The 23,254-nt window shown below is 39.6% G+C and overlaps 1 protein-coding gene across 3 annotated transcripts in view; it reads right to left on the bottom strand.

The window, feature by feature from the left end:
• Positions 1 to 23,254, bottom strand: part of MYO3B (myosin IIIB) — a 431,205-nt gene that overhangs the window by 244,104 nt on the left and 163,847 nt on the right. For all 3 annotated transcript variants that reach the window (XM_072751897.1, XM_072751898.1, XM_072751899.1), the window contains exon 8: positions 23,148 to 23,213. In XM_072751897.1, coding sequence (XP_072607998.1) covers positions 23,148 to 23,213 — 66 coding nt within the window. The remainder of the gene's footprint in view (positions 1 to 23,147; positions 23,214 to 23,254) is intronic.

Below are 23,254 nucleotides of genomic sequence, written 5' to 3'. Positions count from 1 at the left end.
TTGAGATGTGTAACAGGTGCAGATTCTGTGTGGCAAGGTCACACAGAATTTGTGTTGGCAGGCTACAGGACAACAGGGCAGCTGCCACCTTGCCTCAGATACCAGGGCAAGGGAACCCAGATGCAGGCTTAGAAAGTTAGCAAGTCAGCCTAAGCTTCAGATAAAGCAAGCAGCACTAAAGGTCCAAGGTGAGCTCAAGGGAACCCAGGAAGGAAATGGAAGGGGGAAAACATTATATTTCCTGGAACCTGAGAGAAATAACTTTTCTCACCCAGAGAAAGCTCAACTAGGGAAAAAGCATAAGGTGGTTGGAAGCCAAAAGATAGAATCCTCAAGTACTGCTTGTCTAGGGTACTAGCTGGGAGTCACAGCTGGCAGGGATGGAGGGAGGATAATATATACTATGGACAGTAGGTAGAACTACTGTGGGAGGAGGAAAAAGGAACAAAAGTGCCAAGCAAAGAGGTAAAGTGAGGAGAAGGGGGCCAAGAGGAACTAGGCCAAAGCTAAAAGATCAAGTCTAGATAGAGCTCAGGGGACACAAAAGCTGTCCACAGAGAAGCCAATCGAATGTGTGACAGCAGAAGTGGTAGTTTAATTATAGTCGTTATTAACACTTCCTTCTGTTTAATCTGTGCTTCTGAAGTATCATATGGCAGCTGCAGAAGACCAGGATGGGTATGCCCTCCACTGGACATACCATAGCCAAGAAAGATCCCAATATTTGTGTCCTACAACTAAGGCAATCTTAAGAACTGTAACCAGTGGCCCCAACTCACCACCTTCTTGCTCTTGCTTTGTTTCTTTCTTCCTTGGTTGGGAAAAGCACTTTGCAATTAAATATTTTTCCAGGCAACTCCATTCATGTAGTTTAGTCAGGGTGCCTCCAAAACAATGAACTGTTACATCATTGCACAGCTCAGTGACTAGTTTATTGGACTGATAATCTGTTCAAATCCCACTCTGATTCAAAGGGGTTGGGAAAGGCATCTATCTCTGGGTGATGGGAATCCTGGGATGGCTCCACCTCTCAGGCTACCGTGCTGTCAGTTCTCAAAGATCTGGGCATTCACTGGTCCTGCAGGTGCTACTGTCTCCTACAGCGGCCATGCACTGCCTTTGGAGCCTGTGTAAGGGGCTGATGTTGACCACAGGTCAGCCCTAGACTCAGCCAGCAAACCAGGCACAGACCTTCATTTTCTTTAAAGGTCTCTGCTTCAGGTGAAAATTAAGGAAATAGCTACTTGAAGCACTCCAGAAGATGAGAAGTAATAAAAGAGGGAAGTGATGGCTGAACTCAGAAGGAAGTGGTTATGGAAAATGTGGGTGAATCAGGGCAAAATAATCTAGGTGTTAGCAAGTCCATTTAAAAAGATACTACACTTTATTATTATAATATACATTCATATATCCTATATATAGCTATATATCAAATATTATCAATCTTAAATATTTAAACTAGTATGTTGACTTATTTAAATAATAATCTCCTTAATCTCCAAACCCATCATTCTCCCAAGCATGACATTAAAAAAAAAAATCTGGTGCCTGTATTGGGGCAGTAGTATATAAAGGTTAAAAGTCAGTCATCAAGGTCAAACTTAACTACTTCTTATGGATATGTTTTTTTTTAAATATTTATTTATTTATAATAGACATGGAGAGAGAGAGAGAGGCAGAGACACAGGAGGAGGGAGAAGCAGGCCCATGCCAGGAGCCTGATGTGGGACTCGATCCCGGGACTCCAGGATCGCGCTGGGCCAAAGGCAGACGCTAAACCACTGAGCCACCCAGGGATCCCTGGATATGTGTTGATATACAAGTTAATAAAATTCTCTGGGCCTCAGTGTCTTCATCTGTAAAGCAGTAATGTCACTGTGGGGGGGGGGGGTAAATGAGATAATCCTGGCACATAATGAGCATTCAATAAATGCCAGCTATATGGGCCAGTCACTCGGGTGCTAGGGATACAGTAAGTCAGCCCATTGGGGAAGACAGCCATGGCATACCCAATTCCAAGCAGGAGATGACTGCTATTAAAATAAACGTTCAGGTGCAATGTCTCCTTGAGTTAGACTTGAATAATACTATATCCACCAATTAGCTACTTTTTCTCATTGCAATTCCTACCACTATGGACACAACTCCTGTCTGATAGATGTCCTGATCAGAACTTACAAAGTTCTAGGGGAGGAAGGGACTTTGAGGGTCTCACAAGTCAGCAAAAGCAAAGAACTCTGGAATTTTTGAGTTCAAGCCCTTAGGCATTCCTGATTTTGAATGTCTGGCTTATTTCTTTGATTTAAGAATCAATTACCATTTTGACAAACAGTTATGGTCTGCTTCTTAGTTCAGGCTTAAGTGCTGGGGGATATATGAATTCTAATCCTTCCCTGGATCCTATCTGCTACCCTGCCCAGAATTAAATCCATAATTCCCATTTGTTTTTTTGGGTTTTTTTTTTTTGTTTTTTAAAGATTTTATTTATTTATTCATGACAGAGAGAGAGAAGCAGAGACACAGATAGAGGGAGAAGCAGGCTCCATGCAGGGAGCCCAAGGTGGGACTCGATCCTGGGTCTCCAGGATCACACCCCGGGCTGAAGGCGGCGCTAAACCGCTGGGCCACCGGGGATGCCCCATAATTCCCATTTGTATGCACTTTCCCTATAAGAAAAGCAATGGACAGTACCCAGTCATCCCCTATGAGAAATGAATGACCAGTTCTATAGTGCATGACTATTACAAGCTCAGAACTCTTCAGGACTGGGGGTGGAAGAGCTAGGAGAGTGAAAGACAAAAGATATTATATGCCTCCATTAGAAAGGTATCTTCCAGGGTAATACTAAACTTACATATATGAAATATTTAGTGGATCAGGTAGGATTGAATTGATTTATTCATTCATACTTATTAGGTATTTACTATGAATAGCACTCCACCAAGTGCTTGTGGGGAAAAGATGTCTAGAGTGAGATGCTGGTTTTCATGGAATTTATAAACAAGTAGTAAAATAAACATGAACGTAAATAATAACAAAGGCCAAGAAGTGTAAGCACCAGAGTAGTCAAAGTAAACAACTCTAGCTAGAAGAACAAGTGTTTCACATGAGAAATGGCTCTTGGGTTTTAAAGGTGAAAGGGATATTGACAGATGCATAGGAGAGGGGCATGCCAAATGGAGGGTATAGTACAAATAGAAGCCCACTGGTAAAATGCATGGCTCATACGGGAAGAAAGCAGAACAGAATAATGCAGCTGTAATAGAGACAAGGGTGAGGATGGGGGGTGGGCCAGGTACATGGGGAGGGAGCAGTGGCATGGGGGAGAGGTGGGAACATCTTATCCAGACTCTAGATAGAGTCTCGATGCATGGCCTAGAGGGTAAACAGGTAAACTTAGGGGTTTTTTCTTAGCCACATTGAACTGGCTTTTTTGACCAGGGAGATAACACAATTAGATCTTTGCTTTAAAAAATGAACAGGCGTCACATTATGGAGTAAGCCAGAGGGAGGGAAAGAGAGGAGTCCTTTAGGAAGCATCAGTCTGAATTAAGGAAATGGGAAGGGAAAGGTATTGGTTGTAGCTGTGAAACTTGAAGTCAGGAGTATATAAAGAAAAAAGAAGGGGCCACTAGTAAAATCTTTGGCCAACTTAAATTTAAGTTTACAGGATGTACCTGCAGCTAAACCTTGGTGAACATTCTAATCTATTTTTTATATTCATTGCCCAAATGTAATCTCTCTCAAAGGAACCCAAGTCTTTACATTACCAATTCAGTGGTCTCTTTTTACTTTTCATTCTATTTCACCTCTATGTTCATGCTGTCATTGATGGCCACTTTTGACCTGCCCCCACCTTCTTGAAACTTCCTCTTTCTGTGCCTGGTGTGATGCTAAATCTCTTCTTCATTCCTATTTCTCTGGCCATTCTTACTCATTTATTCTCACTACCAGGTAGAATAAGATGACAAAAGAGAGGAGAGAGGGTATACAAAGGCAAGGCAAAGACAAAAAGGTGTAGAAATAAAATGACAGCATTTATACCCACAGGCTTGGAATTTGCTGCTGAACAAACAGATTTTGCCCAGGGGATCAAATAAACTGAACTAGGTAACATGCAGAGGATTTGTATCCTTTGGAGATGGACATCCCTATTCTTAGAGATTCACAATCTCCAAGTCTGCAGATTCTGCTAAAAATAAGTGGGCTTAACTACTTTGTGCATGTCTGGCACTAAGTGAAAATAAAAAGTGTAAGAAAATCAGCAAAAGATAGTCCCCAAAGTTTATAATTGATCAATTAATGCAAATGACATTTATAATAGCTTTAATGTGATATAATTCATATACCACACAGTTTACCCTTTTAAAGCATACAATTCAAAAAGTTTTGGTATATGCATACAGTTGTATAACCATTATCATAATCAATTTTCTGAATATTTTGATCACTCCCAAAAGGAACCCTATATCCATTTGCAGTCACTCCCCATTTCTCCTCAACATCTTCAGTCCCAGACAACCACTAACCTACTTTCTGTTTCTATGGATTTGCTGAATCTGGATGTTTCACATTATATATGTGGTCTTCTGTGACTGGCTTCATTCACTCAGCATGTTTTCAAAGTTCATCCATGTCACAGCATGTACCAATACTGCATCCTTTTGTTTGCTAAATAATGCTTCGTCATATGGATATACCATATTTTGTTATCCATTCACCAGTTAATGGACATATGGGTTAATTCCACATTTAAGCTATTATGAATAATGCTGCTATGAACATTTATATATACGTTTTTATGTGGACATATGTTTCCATTTCTCCTGGGTATATGTACCTAGGAGTAGAATTACTGGATCATGGTGGATATGGTAACTATATGTTTAACCTTTTGAGGAGCTAGAAGACTGTTTTCTAAAGTGACTGCATCAATTTACATTCCCACCATCAATATATATAATTGATTTTTAAAACTTCATCTTGTTTAGAAATAGTTTAAGGCATTCTACCATAACACGTTTTAGGTACATGGAATAAGATAAAAAATAATTACAAGCAGACTAGAAAAATGAAATAAAGGGAAAATTAGAGTACCAAATAAATTACTTTAGTAGCAGTGGCCACAAATTTGGGTCTGGGTTCTCTAGCAGACAACATGAATGGGAAAACGCAATCTGTTCTAAATTTCTCTTTTTAAAAAGATTTTATTTATTTATTTATTTACTTATTTATTTGAGCAAGAAGGAGCACACGAAGGAGCAGGGGGAAGGGCAGAGAAGGAGGGAAACGGACAAGCAGAGTGTGCATGAACAGGGAGCCCAATGTGGGGCTCAATCTCACAACCCTGGGTTGAAGACCCTAGCCGAAATCAAGCCAAAATCAGAGTCAGATGCCCAACCAACTGAGCCACTAAGGAGCCCCTGTTCTGTATTTCTTAAAATCCATGATACAAAAACAGACTCTCTGCTTGTAGAACCATGAAGATATGATGATGATGATGACTGGCAAGGAGACTAGAGATATAGCTTTCCTGGGATTTCATAAAAATTACTCTATATAACATAATGAATACTAACTCCCTCCAGTAAACATGGCCGTGAGTTTCATACAGCTCCTTCTTAGAACACTCTTCAATCCCAACTGATGTCTTCTACTATCAAAGAACTAGCTATTTAAAAAATTCTCCCTGAGTGGCTAATGCAAGGAGGCACAGAGCTCTCTGATCTTAAGCCAGAGCTAATTCTATCGGCAACAACCTGGTAATTTTTTAGTCCTGTCCCTTGATTCTTAAAATGCTAAGTGCAGTGCCCACAGATGCTGGTATCCATCAAGGAAAGGAAAGGCAGGGTGACAAGATACCATATACAACTGACCACTGAACAACATGGATTTGAACTCCATGGGTCCGCTTATATGTGGATTTTTTCAATAAATACAGTATAATACTATAAATATATTTCTTCTTCCATATATGTGTATATATTTTAAAGATTTTATTTATTTATTCATGACAGACACACACAGAGAGAGAGAGAGAGAGAGAGAGAGAGAGGCAGAGACACAGGCAGAGGGAGAAGCAGGCTCCACGCAGGGAGCCCAATGTGGGACTCGATCCCAGGTCTCCAGGATCACATCCTGGGCTGAAGGCGGCACTAAACCGCTGAGCCACTGGGGCTGCCCTCTTCCTTATATTTTAGTAACATTTTTCTCTAGCTTTATTGTAAGAATACAGTATATGATATATATAACAGAAAATATGTATTAATCAACTGTTTATGTTAACAGTAAGTCTTCTAGTCAACAGTAGGCTATTAGTAAAGTTTTGGGGCATCAAAAGTTATATGCAGATTTTCAATTGCATGGGGAGTTGGTGCTTCCAACGCCCTCCTCCCAATTGTTCAAGGTCAACTGAACTATTCATTGCAAAAAATGAAAAGAAAACTACTTTAAAAATTTAGCCCATGGGTGAAAAGCAACTCAGAGGAGGAAGCAATTTAATACCACAGGTGGGGCTTGGGAAAGGACAAGAAGAGGACTGAAACATTACACAAATGGGCATGGAAACAATAGGACTGTCAAATTTGCTTTTTAAATAATGACAATAATAGTCCCAACTAAACTTTCAGGCTCTAGGACATGGTGGAGGTGGAGGTGGGAGGAAGATTAGATTGAGAAGAATAATGGCCAAGAGTTTCGACAGTCTGGCTGACACTGTGCCCACATTTAGCATCCTTCCCTTAATGTGTGCTTTTTTGGTAAAGACTTACATAGACTAAACACTGGCTGATTGCCAATTATAGGAATATTATTGACGGCATGAAATTAAATTGGGGAAAATAAACTAGATGAGATTTTCATTGACAACCTAACCACTAATGAAAAGCCTAAAGGAAATATTGTCAGGTAATAACTACTGTAAATGTCATGGAAATCAGGATTTTGCACAGCTATTGGCAGCCTTGGTTTATGTGCCTAAGAACACAAACCATCATCATGCCTGTCACCACCCCATCCCTCTGCCCAACTTCTGAGCAAAAAAAAGCTTTCAAGGGCAATGAACTACAAGATCTAAATGCTTCTGTTGCACTTTGGAGAGACAGTTCTTCCTGAGGAAGTGGCCACCGAAAGAAGCCAGTTAGTGCTGAGCCTCTGTGCTTTTAGGCCAAGAAATGAACACTTTACCCCCTGGAGATGTCAATCCAGTGCCTTTTTGAAGCACTAAATTTTTGTAAGATAAAATATTTTTCTTTTTTAGGCAAGGGAATGAGTAAAGACACCAACTGCCAAAGAGAGCCTGGGGAGTCCTTAACAGTCTTCCATTAATATGAAGGAGCAGAACTGCTCCATCTATTACATCAAAGCCTCATCAGAGACCCTAATCCTTTCTGAAAGGAACTCTCAGGCAGCCAAGCCTTTAATTTGCTGAATAATAGGCCCCCTGATTAACCCTAGCAAAGCAAAGCACAGACGTTACAGGCAACAAATGTTCCCAGGGGTTGAGAAAGAAAGGGGGGTGGGGGTTGGGATGGCTCCTACTCCCACTGTTAGTAAACTAGCTCTATGCATAGGTTTCTAAGTGGTTAGTTTTCTGTTTTCATTTTCCCTGTTCATTCTCTCTCCTGGGAATGTCCTACTCCCTGCTCTAGGACTATCTGTGTCCCGAGCTTTAAGTTACTTAACTACACAGACAGGTGATGCAGAATGACCCGTGTTGCCAAATATACTCAAAGTTGTAAATCAGTAAACACGAAAGGCTCTTTCAGTACCATTTACCCATCACTCTACTCTGGGATGAGCCACTTGTGCTCTAAAGGAAAAAGAAAGAAAGAAAAGAGAGACAGAGGACAAAAAAGAGAAGGAAAAGAAGGGAAAGGGAAAGGGAAGGGAAGTAAAAGAAAGGAAAGGAGAAAGAAAAGAAAAGAAAAGAAAAGAAAAGAAAAGAAAAGAAAAGAAAAGAAAAGAAAAGAACTATAAACCCATAATTAGAAAGAAGGGAAAAGAAAAAAAGGAAGAGAGGGAATAATGTCAGCTCAGGCATTTCCCCTATCTGTTCTAATTAAGCAAATGTCTAATGTTGAAAGGGGTGGATAATCCTCCTTGTGGGATCCTACTGCTGGAGAAGACAACTGTATACTATGTTGCCAAGGACAGGTAATGGGGTTAGATAGGCCATGGGTTTCACACTATATTGTATATTAATAAATCACATACATATTGAACTTCCTGCTCATATCACATAATGAGATGAATAACTGAATGTATGACACAGTGGTCAATTATCATGTGGAGGATATAAATTCTATTGTGCTGAGGACATTTATCTCTGTATTGATCTGGCTTTGCAAGCAAGGATCATAAATTACTAACCTTCCATAACTGTATGATAAATACTCTAATAACAAAATGCCGCCAACTCCTGTTTTCCCAATAAATTTCCATATGGTTTCAGTTAGAGAAGTTAAATGCAGAGAATGTTTTTCTTAATTTTTATTTTATTATCAAAAGTTATATGCAGAATGAAGACCATAGAGAAAAAGCCTGTCTATCCCAAATAGTGGTATACTGAGCCAGTATATACAAGTTCCCTAGACATTATTATTACATTTTCAGGAATTTTGTAAACCGATTGATGTTACACTGGTAGCCTGAAATTGGCCACGGTGGGGGTATTTATACCACAAAATCAGTAAATGATATGAATCAGCACCCTAGCCCCACTCAGCCAGTTGTTAAATATCACTGCTCGCAGACTAGAGATCTTGGGAAAAACTGACTGCCTGATAATTCAAAAGCACTGTGATATCAGTAGAAATCTTTTTATCATCTTTCCCATCTAATTCTTTTTCTCATTTCCTGGCTTCTGTTGGATTGATAACATTTTCTACTAGACCCTTTTTTCCTTCTGTTTCAGAAACTAAACATTGTTTTCCTATAGTTTTAGTCATTATCCTGCATGTTCAAAATATTTGCTTAACTATAAACTTTCCAGTAGTTCTCTCCTCTTCTTGAAGAATCTACGTATGCCTTAACCATGCACTGGGCCTCCCCCCCCCGAATTTTAATTGTTTATAATTCATCCCAAATCATTTTCCTTCTTTATACAGAAAGTTACTTTTTTTTTTTTTACCCTTTCAGACTGTTCTGTGAAATTATTTCATTTCAAATTAATTTATGTTTCATTTGTTGTGGTGGTGAGCTATCTTTCTTAGCCTTAGAGTTCTTGCTATGTTTTGAAATTTCAGTTGTCAGGCTCACTTTGAGGAGGATGAGGAGAATTTTGCTCTCTCTCTTACTTTCTCTCTGTGTGCTCATCTTCTTAATGTAATTACTTTGGGACTGTGTCTTCTTGGCTCCCTAAGTCTCTAGCTCAGAACCAAGTTTTAGAATGCCATTTTGTGCTCCTGCCCCAAGGTTTTATTAGGTATATGAAAGAGCTCATCATTGTGGCAGCAGCAGGTCTAGCTGCTTATATATCCTACCTCTCTCACCCAGAAGCTGGCTGAAAGCCACAATCCCAGGTGATGGTCAGCACTTCCCCAGGTGTTAGAGAACAACACAGAAGAAACTGCTATAGTTAGAGCACAGGATCATATGACTTCTCCCTTATCCCATTCTTTTCCTCAGCCAACAAGAACTACCCCATACACTGGCTTCAGGCAGGAGTTCAATTCTGGACGCTATATTGCTTGGAGCCCTCTTAGTCCTTTTATCCACAGGAGCCACACTTAAAGCCATTGCTGCTTAGTTCTGATCCCAGCAGACTTATGACTTCAGCCCAGCTGAGCATTCTGCATTCCATTCTGATCTGCCTCAATATTTAGATTCCTTCCTTCCTTCCCTAGTAGTATTTTTGGCCTTTCCATTTTATATGTGGCCTGTCATTGTTACATTTTTGGAGAAGTATAAAGTTAAAGATTCCCTTTCACAGAAATTCTTGCATTGAAACATTTAAAGGCAAAAATCCCTCAAAGTTATCCAATAATCTGCTTACCATCTTCCTAAATCATTTTCCCTTGGTAATATCTACTGGTGTGAAGAATGTATTAACACCTATGAGATGTGTCCCTGCTCTTATTTTATAGAGAGGAAACAAAGTCTAGATCATAGGCTTCAAAATTCCCCACATCTTGATTCTCATCCATCACACCTGCATACTGCCCCTTAGGCAGCCTTGGCATGATAATGTTTACATTTGAAGGAAACTGCCAGCTCTGCAGAAGATCACGTCATTGACCGTGGTCCTGAAACATCATGAGCCATGAAGACATAACTCTTTATCTTAATCCCAGGTTCAGAAATGTCTCCTCTTCAACCTTTCCCTGGAATTCTGAACCTGATGATGGTGTAGGTGGTGTGAAAAAATAGGGAAAGTAGGGTGGCAGGGTAGGGAGAATGGGGGGAAATGGAGCGGAATATGCAGAAACTGTTGGAAAGGTATAATCACTGAGACTGCCAGGGAAGACCTGTTTTGGTATCATTTTCATATATTCAAAGCAACCAAAAAGAAAAAAAAGAATTCACAGCTAACTATGGCTACATCATTCACTTTTAACAAACTTATCATATTTCTGATTAAACTTTTAGTTTTTCTTTGGGAAAGTGTGTTGGGGAGTGCATTTGACCACTTTTCTTTCTTTCTTTCTTCTTTCTTTTCTTTCTTTCTTTCTTTCTTTCTTTCTGTCTTTCTTTCTTTTTCTTTCTAAATATTTATAGTATTTATTTTATTTATTACACAGAGAGAGAGAGGCAGAGACACAGGCAGAGGGAGAAGCAGGCTCCATGCAGGGAGCCCAACGCGGGACCCGATCCTGAGTCTCCAGGATCAGGCCCTGGGCTGAAGGCGGCACTAAACCGCTAAGCCACCCGGGCTGTCCACTTTTTTTTTTTAGAACCTCACATTCTTTTCCTTAATACTATGTTTGCAGTTAGGAAAGATTTACAAAGACCATGAGTACTGACATTCAACTTCTAACCCAAATCCATCATATTCTATGTATGATTTTGAGGCTATCACTTCCTCTCTACAATTTTTGGTTCTTCAAAATGAACTGATGTCTACTGAAACCTGTCATGAGCTAAAAACTGTACCAGATATTGGGAATAAAAGCAAAAAAGATATAATTCCTGTGCTTAAGGAATTCACAGTTTGAGTGGGGAAACTGATATATAAACCATTTCAGGATAGCTAGACCCACTCTCCTCTGCCCCCCACTTTGTTATAAATGTCTGTAAAAGGCACCATGCTGACACACAAGCATGAAGGAAAGGGACTTTGAGTCTTCCTGGGGAAGTAAAGGGAAACACCACTTAATTCAATTTTACTAGAATGTATATAGCAAGTAAGGAGGATAAAATACTATTGCATATACAGAGTCCATATATTAAATAACCTTGTATGGTATTAAAGCCTTTCAAGTGTGTCCTACAAGCAATAGATAGCTATAGCCACAGCCTAATAACAAGTAGGGCATGACTCGATCAGTTTGGGCTTCACTGTTTTACGGAAGGTGGTTTACACAGTGACTATAGTTGCAGAACTATAAATAGTAATATGGAAGCTTTTGCTCTAGTTGTAGTAAGAGCTGAATCATCACCCAAGAACACCAGACACCTGTACAATGGAATGTTCTAGGCACCCAAAAGAAGCCCAATAGCAAAACTATTATCCTAAATTGGGAGAATAGGGAAACTACATATGTTGGCTATAGCCATTGCTCCTACTCCTAAAGCCTGTAGGTGCTTTGGCCCCAGATATGAAGGGGATCAAGATCATGTCCAAAGGCTCCTTACTTATGTGGGTATAAAAGAAGAAGACGGTATTCAGTCTATTCACCTATCACATGATGTGGGGCCTGACAGAGAAAACTGGAAAAGATATCTCAGCCGCCAATCTTGGGTTCTCTTCATGTCTCCAAGTGGAAAGTGTTATGGAGTAATTGCTGACATTTTGCCTCAAAAACAGAGATTTAGCCATAAAAAGGAATGAAATACTTATACATGCTACAACAAAGATGAGCCTCCACATATTATGTTAAGTGAAAGATAAACACCAAAAATCACCTTCTGTATGATTCCATTTATATGAAATATACTAAATAGGTAAACCCATAGAGGCAGGAAGCAGATTAGTGTTTTTCAGGGGCTATAGGGAAGAGAGGAACAGAGAATAACTGCTTAATGGTATAGGGCTTTTTGGGGGGAGTGATTAAAATATTTTGGAACTAGACAGAGGTTGTTGTACAACACTGTGAATGTACTAAATGGCATTGAATGTGTCCTTTAAAATGTGTCAATATGGATGTGAATTTCACCTAAATTAAATACACACACACACACACACACACACACACACACAACACCATGAGCTTGAGAACATGTACTGGATTAGATACAGACTTGGGTCTGAATCCTAGCTCTGTCAGCTACTAGTTGTGAAACATTAGGCCAGTCACTTATCTTCTAAGAGGTTCACCTTCCTAAGTAGTAACCTACCTTATATGGTCACAGTTATAACGAATTCATTGAAATAATACATGTAAAGTGCATTTCACTGTATGTGACATATAGCAAGCTTAAATAAATCTTACTGTTATTATCTGTACTCCTCACACAGACAACCCAAATTTATTCAACTACTTTTATTTTAACTCTTAGGCATCTTTTAGGCTATACTTGATTTGGCTGAATGTGAGCTTTCTTTGGCTAAATGAGTTTTGCCACAAAGATTTTCACAAAGCAGAGAACTTCATTATAAATAAAACGAAAAGTGGATTCTAGGTCCACAAAGGTATAAGCTACCTTTATACAGTTACTCCAGTTCAGGGTCACAAAAGATATTACTAGGTCATCATGATCCTCTATCCTGGACACAGCCTCAGAATCTTTCTAACACAGCATTCTAAGAAGGCGATCAAGTGATCAGTCTTGGGATACAAGATGACACCAATCTGCCATCTCTTTCTATGTAATTTGTTCCTCTCAGACAGGCACATTTGACCAAGACATCTTAGCACAGAATATGTATTTGATTTTTAAAGTCCTCAGTGAAGGTCAGCAAATATTGATGATTACAGAAATACCCCTCTTTTACTATTGGGCACTATGCTTGGGAGGAATTTAACATAAACCCTTGACATTTAAGACATTTAAAAAAACAAAAAACAAAAAGGAATAAGGACAGAAAAAAGGAAGGAAGCAAGTAAGGAAGAAAATGCCATGGCTTTACGGTATAATACTAATACTTGACTTTGTGATGATGTTCCACGGTATTAAAATTTTTTATATTTGGGGGATCCCTGCGTGGCTCAGTGGTTTAGCGCCTGCCTTTGGCCCAGGGCGCGATCTTGGAGTCCCAGGATCGAGTTCCGCATCGGGGTCCTGGAATGGAGCCTGCTTCTCCCTCCCCCTGTGTCTCTACCCCCCCCCTTCATAAATAAAATAAATAAATAAATAAATAAATAAATAAATCTTTAAAAAAAATAAAAATTTTTATATTTGATCCTTACGGGTAGACAGGTGGACATTGCTATTCTCACCCACAACTAAGGAAGCAGAGTTCTGGAGAAATCAAATGAGGTAAGGTCCTGTAGCTGTCAAGTCTTGGATTGTATTTATTTCCTAGGGCTGGTGTAACAAGGTACCACAAACTCAGTGGCTTAAATAAGAAATATTTATTGTCCCACAACTCAAGAAGCTCAGAATCTGAGATCAAGACTCAAGGTTGGTAGGGCAATGCTCCGTCAAAGGTGCTAATGAAGGATCTGTTTCAGGCCTCTCTCTCCTAGCTTTGGGTTGTTTCTTGGCTTATGGCAGCATAACTCCATTATTCACATGGCACTCTCTCTGTGTGCGTGTCTATGTCCCTACTTCCCCCTTTATATAAAGACACTAGTTACACTGTTTGAGGGGCCCACTCTACTCCAGTATGATCTCATTCTAACTAATTACATCTAATAATAACCCTTTTTCCAAATAAGGTTATATTCTGAGATATTGAGCATTAGGACTTCCACATAGCAAGTTTAGGACTTCCACATAGCAAGCAATACCCCATAGCAAGGGGACACAATTCAACCTATAACATGGGCTCATCAAAGCCAAACATTCTGTACATGCATGCAGAGCACTGCTTGAGCCTAAGGGTTTAAGCTTTGGGCTTCCCTTAAAGGAAAGAATTCCCACTATTCACTAAAATATAGCCTTCTTAAATAAAATTCTTTTTTCAAAAAAATTCAATAGTCTTTCACATTCAAAACCAAATATGGGGGGAGGGGGTTGCCTGAGTGGCTCAGTGGGTTAAGCATCTACTTTCAGCTCAACTCATGATCCCAGAGTCCTGGGATCAAGCCACGCATTGGGCTCCCTAATCAGTGGGAGGCCTGGTTCTGCCTTTGCCCCTCCCCCAGCTCTTGCATTTCTCTCTCTCTCTCTCTCTCAAATAAGAACTTTAAAACAATCAATTATGGGATTTTCCCTCCAGCTCACTGACCTGGTATGATGCCTATATCATGTTTTTGATGAGGTTCCTTATTTCCTTAGGAGGTTCTAAATTATAATACTAGAAAGTCAGCTGGAAGCTGCATACATACCAAAAAGGAGATGGAAGACCAAGAGAATCTATGATTGTTCATTATATTTAATATCGCTGTTATAAATTTTGAATCTATTAAAAAAAATTAAAAAGCAACCCTTTTCTCATTAGTGCCAAGAGGCTATGTCTGTTATTTTTATCCCTGCCAGAAATCATCAGTGGGCTGGAAGAATGTAGTACTGGTGACATGAGCCTTCATTTCCATTTTTTTTTTTCTTCATTTCCATTTTTAATTAAAATTCTTAGTGACCCAGAGCCAGGTTTCCTTCTGCACCAGAGCCTGTGGAAATTCCACAGTGGAAACTATAGTAGCCAGGGAATAGACCAGCAAGCAGAAAGCTGGGAGCTTAGCACTGAACCAGAAGAACATCACAGCTCTTAAGAGAAGATCCAGGAAGGGTGTCAACCTGGCTACTCATGTCCCCACCTTGTCCTTTCTTTCCCCATCCCTCCCAGGCCCTTGATCAGTATCAGCAGGGATCATGACTGCCCCTCGTGACCCACTCTGTTGTGACTCATCACCCCATGGATCATAATGGCCCTCCTTCCTCTCATATCTCTTTTGAGGATACCACTATTGAGTTATAATATTCATCACTATCATTCACATTTGTTGAGCTGTCAGTCTGTATCTCATTTAATTCTTGCAATACTATAAGGTAGCATGAGTGCAGACTTAACCCATCTATCCACTCTCCATGCTACTTAAGGATATTATGCTGATACTGTCCTGGGCCCAAGGCCACCCTGTTAGAGGACTATATTTCTTAGCTTCCTTTGTAGCTAGGTGTGCCTGTGTGATTGAGTTGTAGTTAATGATATGCAGCATGAAACTGCCAGAAAGTCTTCTTAAAGTAAGGAAACTTGTTTTTCTCTCCTTCCAGTTGGCTCTAACAAGTAGGTAAATGCTGGAGCTATAGCAGCCATCTTGGCCCATGAGGTGCCTTTGGAAATGGAAATCACACTTAATGGGGCAGCACAAGGGCAGAAACCTCAGTGGCTGCTAGGTGTCCTGCCATATCGGCAGTACCTCTATGGCCTACCTCCCAGCTTATTTCATGTGAAAAGAAAATTAAAATCTACCTTATTTAAGCCACTGTTACTTGGGATTTTCTATCACAGCAGAGTTTATCTTAATCCCAAGTGGTTATTATATAAATAATAGTACTCTCATTTTATAGATGAGGAAACTGAGGCTCAGAAAGATTAAGTAATTTATTCACGGTCAAAAATCTAAGTGGCAATGCTAGAATACAACTCAATTTCAGATCTAGGGCTCTTAATCTCTCAACATATATTCTCTAAAAGACCCTTTCCCATGCTGAAAATACTGGAGTCCCCATATTTAACCTTCCTTTTCTGTAGCACCTGTCTCTTTTCATCATTAGTTGTCAAACACTGCAGATTCTGCCTCCTAGGGTCCAGGCATCCATTTCCTGTCCCACTGCTCCTTTCCCATGAAGAAACTTGTGGCTGGTTGACAGTAGAGAGAGAGCCACTCAACCTGGACAAGATGTGCCCTGGGATAGGTTGGGGAGGTAGAGCTGTTTGTGGGCCAGAGAAGTAAAGGTAAGTGTGCACACCAGGCACTGCTCCTGGTTTGACCTCTGCTGGAGCGGATTGTCTCAGGTTGAGTTTGAGGGGGTGGTACCGTTGCCGCTGAGAAGATAGTGGAGGAGTGTGCATGTGGAGTGGAGTGTGTGTGCATGTATTTTGCCAGAGCTGTGAAAGTCAGTAAGCTAAAGCTTAAATAAAGAGAAAGTAAGTGGCAGATTAAAATCTTCCACAGGTATTAAAAATGAAGTCATTGACACTTATTTTTCTGAACAAAAGGTCTCATATATTTATTACTAAAACTACTAGTACAGAAGCAAAAAAAACAAAGGGAAAGGTAATTTTCCCAATAAAACATGTCCAATTGTCCAGAGAGCAGTGATGTTTGTAGTTTGATGTAGTAAGCTGCTAGTGACTTTGCTACAGCATAAATATAGGTAGGTATCTCATGTAGGATTCCTTACAGATCAAGCTTCATTCTTTTCTAATGTCTCCTCTTAGAGTTGTAACTGATTTTATTCTAAGTTTTCATCTGAAGCCACTGGGGAATGGAATGATTCTGCTTTTGTTTCTTGGCCAGGAAATGCTTGATTCTGAAAGTCTTATGAGAAGATATACCAAGGAATGGAGTCAACTGCACACACCATGATGGTTCAGCCCAGAAAGGGGAGGGGGAGCCAGTGACACTTTCAAAAAGCAATTTCAGAACAGTGACATAGGCCAAATGCAAAGAATAATAAAGATAATAACTATTGCTGGCTATGAACACTGAAACAAGTCTTTTGAGGTTCAAATCCCAGCTCTACTACTTATTAGCTGCAGTCTTAAACCTTAACCTCTTTCTACCTCATTTTCTGTAAAATGGAGATATTAGAACTGTCTCATAGGGCTATGAGAATTACTTGAATTACAGGACATGTAGAGAATAGAGGCTGGTATGTGTAAGAGTTATTTGCCAGGTTCTACAGACACATTATATAATTTAATCCTTACAGGAACCCTATGAGTCAGGTCTTCTCTCCCCCAGCTTGACAAATGAGGACCAAGGGTCAGAGAGGTTAAATATCTTCCCCAGAGTTGCACATCTAGTAAGTGACACAGCTGAATGCACACACCACTCTTCTTGATGAACCAGGCAGCACTCTGGGGAAGGGTGGAGGGGAACAGACTGTGGACAGAGGCAGGAGTCATGCATGCACTCCTCCCCCAGGCCCAGCCCCCCTACACACCATGTGCATGGACACACAACACAGAGCTCATCATCACTTCTGTTTACTTCAATTGCAGACACTCTTTGATTTATAGTATGAAATGCAAGTATGAATTTAAAAACAACAACAACAACAACAAAGACAGAACCACCAAGCAACAGACCGACCAGTATGAGGTAAATGGAATAGAATATCATCTAGGATAACCCTATCTAAATGTCACCTGATATAATGTGCTACAAGCACTAATGTGAAACTATGACATATGCTATAGATCTGCACCCAAACCCAGCATTTGTTGGGAAATAAATAGAATATGCTTGCTTGCCTAGAATCTGGATTAGCCCCTTTACTATGCCTCTTGCTTCTTTGGGAAGAGGCTAAAACCCTCAAGGCCAAAGTTCCTATGATAGCAGTGTATTTCAGAGATATGTGGACACTGTACCATGTTTCAAACTTTAAATCACACTGAATCACTTCTTGGTTTACACCATGAAAAAGTCAGATTTTATTGGCTGAGTTTATAAGTAGGGTCTAAGTGAGATCAAATCGGGACCTTGGTATCTTTAGATGATCTATTTATTAGGTAATCTAAATTAGACACTTTTCAGTGAGACATAACCTTGAAACACACAGCTTTATTTGTTCATTTCACGAAAAGGAAAAAGAAAATCCCAATTTTTCAAAATGAGAAAGAAGTTGGGTTGCATTCATAAGTATATTGATCGATATATGTTAAGAAGAGAGAGAAGAATTTAGGGGGTTTTAAATTAGAATTTTTTAAATTTTGTGCTTCTCTATGAGTTTTTTATTAATTCACTAATTCCCGGTAGCTCAAGAGATGCTAATTAATTCAAGAAGCCATAATAGCTAATCATTGGCTAAATAAATCTAAAATGGAAAGAGTCTGTCATTGGAGATACCACTGCTCATTTTAATTAAAATTACCAATTTGTGAAGTAATGTAAATAAAGATTATTGTATCCTTCCACTCCAGAAGTATTAACCCTTTGCTTGGCCACGTGAGAATCTAACAAGATTAAAAAGCTAAGAATATTTGTGGAGCTTAATCAATCACGGAGTTAGGATATTTATCATTCCAAGTGTGTTGTTCATGGACATTATAAAATCATGTAGAATAAAACCACCTTGAAACAAAATGGGGGATGGTGAAGAGCTAAGAGTGGTTGCCTTGAAGGAAATACAATCAATATCAATATGAAGGAAGCGACCACCCTAAAATGGTTACCTTTATAAACATTCAGGACTAGGGAAAAGCAAAAGTTCCAGCTCTGAGTTTCCATTTTTAAGGAATAAATTTATGCAAATGCCCATTAGTTTTAGCAGTTTTGTAGCTCACAGTGATCTCACCTTGTTAACATGCAGTACAACTGCTTGTAGCCATTTGAATGTTATTTGGAGGGATAGGAAAGGCCGCCTCTTCATTACATGACTAAATGGCAAGGCTCAGCCACAAAGCTCACGTTGGGAAACAGATACACCTGCATGCTTAGCTGCTCAAGCCAGCCTACCCAAGGAAGCAGTGTGTGTGTGAGAGACCATACAGTGTAAGTCATCACTAAATCCTAAACTGGGCAAGCCATGGTTCTCCTGGTGGATTTGCCCTTACTAAGAGAAATTCTTTTTTACTGTCTCTCTAATCAGCTCAGAGCCATTGATGACAAAGTCCTAAACCCATTTCCTAATAAAACCCTGAAAGTTTTAAAAGCAAAATGAAAAAGCATGGTTCACAGATACCTTTTACACAATGATTGGGAAAGTATTATAGCTTAGTCTAAAGACCTGAAATTAGTTTGAATTGAAAAAAAAGTGACATCCTTTAGGATAAAGATGAAATTGGCAAAGGAAAATTATTGTTATCTTGTCAAAAGGCTACTTCTGAATGGAGTCTTCTGACAAAACAGAAGTCTGGCTGAAACTTGAACCAGATAAACTTGTTATGCAAATAGCTTTAGCCATAGGGGAAAGGGCTGATAATGAAATCTCTATAAAGCCAACTACACATTACAAGGGTGACAAAAAACATCAGACAGGGTCCCAGCATACGGATAAAAAGCAGTGTAGAATTTATGTGAGCATATCATGCTTAATTTATCATAACTAAGCTGTCAGGAGTCATGCTTTGACAAATACATAACTAACACATATAAATGAGTCAATTATCACTAACGACCAAAGGTTCAAAACCAAAATGCTGTTTCTTTTTTTAACCACAAAATATGTTGACTAATAAGATTACAAAACTTCTTAAAATTCTCCTAGCATCTCCAAATTAAGAAGCCTAGAAACATGAGAAAACACCAAGCCACCTCCCAGCATGCATGTCCCTCACCCCCTCCTACCTCCTACCTACATTCATATTCATTCTCTCTTTCACACACACATTCTCATTCTCTCTCTCTCTCTCTCTCTCTCTCTCTCACACACACACACACACACACACACACACACACCCTGTCCCCAGTTTACACAACTATAATCAGTAGGTTAGAGCCAGGTCAATCCCTTTGGACCACCATAGCAATCAAGGAGAAGTCATACAGGTCTTTGGACCAAGAAAGATCAAAATTACTGAATCACCTCTGCTATGGTTTAACAGTCACATGGGGATAGGGTATGAAAAGTTTTAAAGCTGTTAAAGTATTTCTAACCCTGTTTATTCCTTAAGGAGAATCAGTTTATTTACCTTAATACAATGCACTGTTATTCAGTCTACAACGGGAATTGAAGCAATCATCTGAATAATTCAAGCTAAAGACACCTTTCCTGAAATTATCAGAAAATCTTCTTCCCCACTCCAGTCCCATCAATAATGAAAAGTTCATAATCCGGAGGCCTTAATCCTCTATCCTCTTCCCAATATGAGCAAGATAAGTATAAAAGCAAATCAAGGCTCTCTCTTTAAATAGACATTTCTAACCCAGTGAGTGTCATTGTTTGTATTTCATTAAAAATTTGAATAAAAAGAATGAAATAGTAAAGTCAAGTTTCACTTGGTAGGCAGTCTAGGGTATGCAAGCTCATCTATGAAACCAAAGGTTATTCTCTGGGAATAGTGGGCAGGTTTCTACCTAAAGATATAAAATATAATAATTAATCCCTAATCTTGAGACTCATATTCCTAAAAATCTTGTAAAAAAAGAACTCATGTTTGAGGAATCTAAGATGGTATGCAGAAAGCAGGATTGGGAGCTGAAGTCAGGAAAGAATCTGTAAACAAGTATAATATATAACTTTTTCACTAATAAGACCATTAAGGACAACTCATTAAACAAACAAAATTGATGACATTTTTCCATACCCTAAATTAATAAAGCACACAATCATTTGATTTCTATTTACTTTCACTGGTTCATAAGAACCTTTTCAGATTCTCCCTCTCCTGTGGTTTCAACAAGATGCCTTTGCCTTGCCCCTGATAGTGTAGCATACTAAAGGCATTGTTTTTTGTGTTTTGTCTTCCATTCTAGTATTAAGACCCTCTAAGTCTAAAGCAAATCAAAATGAGTGCAGCTAGAGTTCTCAGTGTTAGGGAAAACATAAGCAGACTTAAATGGGCATATAACAGTATGTGCCATAAGGAAAAATCAATAGTAGGGAGGGATTTCTGTACTGTTTAACCCTGAAAGTCCCAACTCCATCATCAATTAAGTACCTTTATTCCCAAATCTATCTAAGCAATACTGTGTTTGGTTTAAGGACAAGTTCAAACCAAGAACACAGTTTAAATACACTCTTGAAAAAATATAGAGAAGATAAAATTTGGTGAGTCAAGTCACATTTTAGAAGCATCACAAGAGCTTGGTATAGGAAGGCATATTTGTGAATATATAATGGATTTTTCTAGGCCAACAGCTTCAAGAAGGTCAATCAAGGAAATCTATATGCAGTAATGGAATGAAAAGGAAAACTCTTTAAATCCAGCCTTTGCTAACAAAATCACTGGAATCTATAGGCCCTGGATTTCTCTCCCTGGGGTATGTTCCCAGCCACCAGGCTATCTTTAGTTCTCCAGTTCCCTCTACCTCCCTCTGTGGCTCCCAAATCCCAGAAGTACCCCTTCCTCTGCTCCTATGTGAGCATCATCCCTCTTGCTCTATCTGTTGTTCCTCTCACCATTGCCTGACATTGCCACCATGAGTTGTGACTGCTTCTACATTCTTCAGGCTTTGTAGAAACACCAGAGTGGGGACTACAGGGGTGATAAAAATACCCTGGCCTTGAACTTCATGGTCACATTTCAATACAGCTTTGCTTGGTAGAGTTCTTGGGAGTATTTACCACTCTTCTCTCCTGGGGAATATGAAACAAATCCAGGAGGAGCTGGATAAGCAAACAATTTCAGGGACATTGAACTGTGATGCATTTGAAACAAAAATTAAATATAGGTTCACAGCTCTTTCTACTAATCCTTGGGGTCAAGTATGTTTTGGAATTCAGAATTTTATCAAATTTTAGAGAAGTAAACCAGTACATTTACTGTATGTTATATAACATTCCCCAGCAGGATCTGGGGCAGCACACTGTAATCAAACAGATTAATATAACTGCAGCAATTCACATGAATATTCACACTGAGTGAGATAAATAATGACTATAAATAGCTTCACTTCAGTTTAGGTCATGTGTTGCCACCAAATCAGTTCACATAAGGCCAGGCTTGTAGCTAAATGAGTCAAGTACAAAAAACTTTCATTTTTCAGAGCTCTTTGGATTCTAGAATCGTAGATAGAAATTACTGATCTGTATTATGAATGAGTAAGGAAGATGATCAAGGGACCCAGTTTCTTTCATTACCCTGCCTCTTTGCAGAAGCTAGTCTGCCCATAGGCATAAGTTAGAAAAATTTGTGTTGACCTTTCCCTACTTACCGTTTATTGGCTATTTTAGGCACTTCTTTTCTCCTCCCATGACCCCTGAACACCTTGTTTGATCTACTAGACAATGAACACATCTCTTCCCAGTCCCTGTGCCTGGATAGGCCTTGTAACATCTGGTCTGGACTTCTCCCCCTAAAGTTCACCAGGCGCCTAGTTTGGGGCCACACAGTCCCCTCCAGCACACTGAGATCCTCTGCAGATCTAGGACCAGTGTGGTCCTCTACTAGGGGCCAGCCCAAAAGTTCATATTCCCAGAACTGAGTCACCATCCTGTTGGTGTTACTGTTGGCTCTCTCCTATCTTAGTCCCATTCTAGCTTGCCTAGCTCCCAGTAACATAGTTCCCATAGGATATACCACCCATCACTTGGGTTTTCATCTTGTTCTCCCTGCCTTGAGCCCTGGCTAGGGCTGTTCACCTTGGTGCCTCAGGCCTGAGATCCTACTCTGCCCCTCAACCATCTTGGGAACTGGAGATGTGTTCCGACCCCAAAGATCCTAGAGCAAAGCCCAACTTCTAAGCTATAAGACCCCTGTGAAAGGCTGCTACACTCTGTCTCTTCCCAGGGCCTAGTGTGGGCTCTCAGTTTCAGACATTCAGTCTGAAATAATTGCCCCAGGACAAGTAGATTTGATAAATGTGAATAGATTCTCAGATAAATGTGACCCAAATGACAAAGAGGACTGATTACAGTCAAAAGTCAAATAGAACTCCTTATTTTTCAAATCCTGCAGAGGCATCTTCTATCATTTACTAGAACAAATTCTGTGTCATAACATGCTAAAAGGCATAACAACTTCTAGCACCAAGTAAATCCCATAGCTTGGATTTCCAATCACTATTCAAGGCCCTGCTGGATAAGCAATTTTTAGTGGAAGAAATACTCACCGTGAAATAAAGTGGTTGAATTCCTCACACCATTCTTCTGGATGGAGTAAAGTAGGTGGAGGATTTCTGAAAAACAAAAGCAATTTTTTTCTTACCAAAAAAAAAAA

Source organism: Vulpes vulpes, chromosome 3 (assembly GCF_048418805.1).
Source record: "Vulpes vulpes isolate BD-2025 chromosome 3, VulVul3, whole genome shotgun sequence".
Lineage (NCBI taxonomy): Eukaryota > Metazoa > Chordata > Mammalia > Carnivora > Canidae > Vulpes > Vulpes vulpes.
The sequence above is the reverse complement of the archived record's forward strand: the minus strand, read 5'-3'. Positions and strand labels throughout refer to the sequence as shown.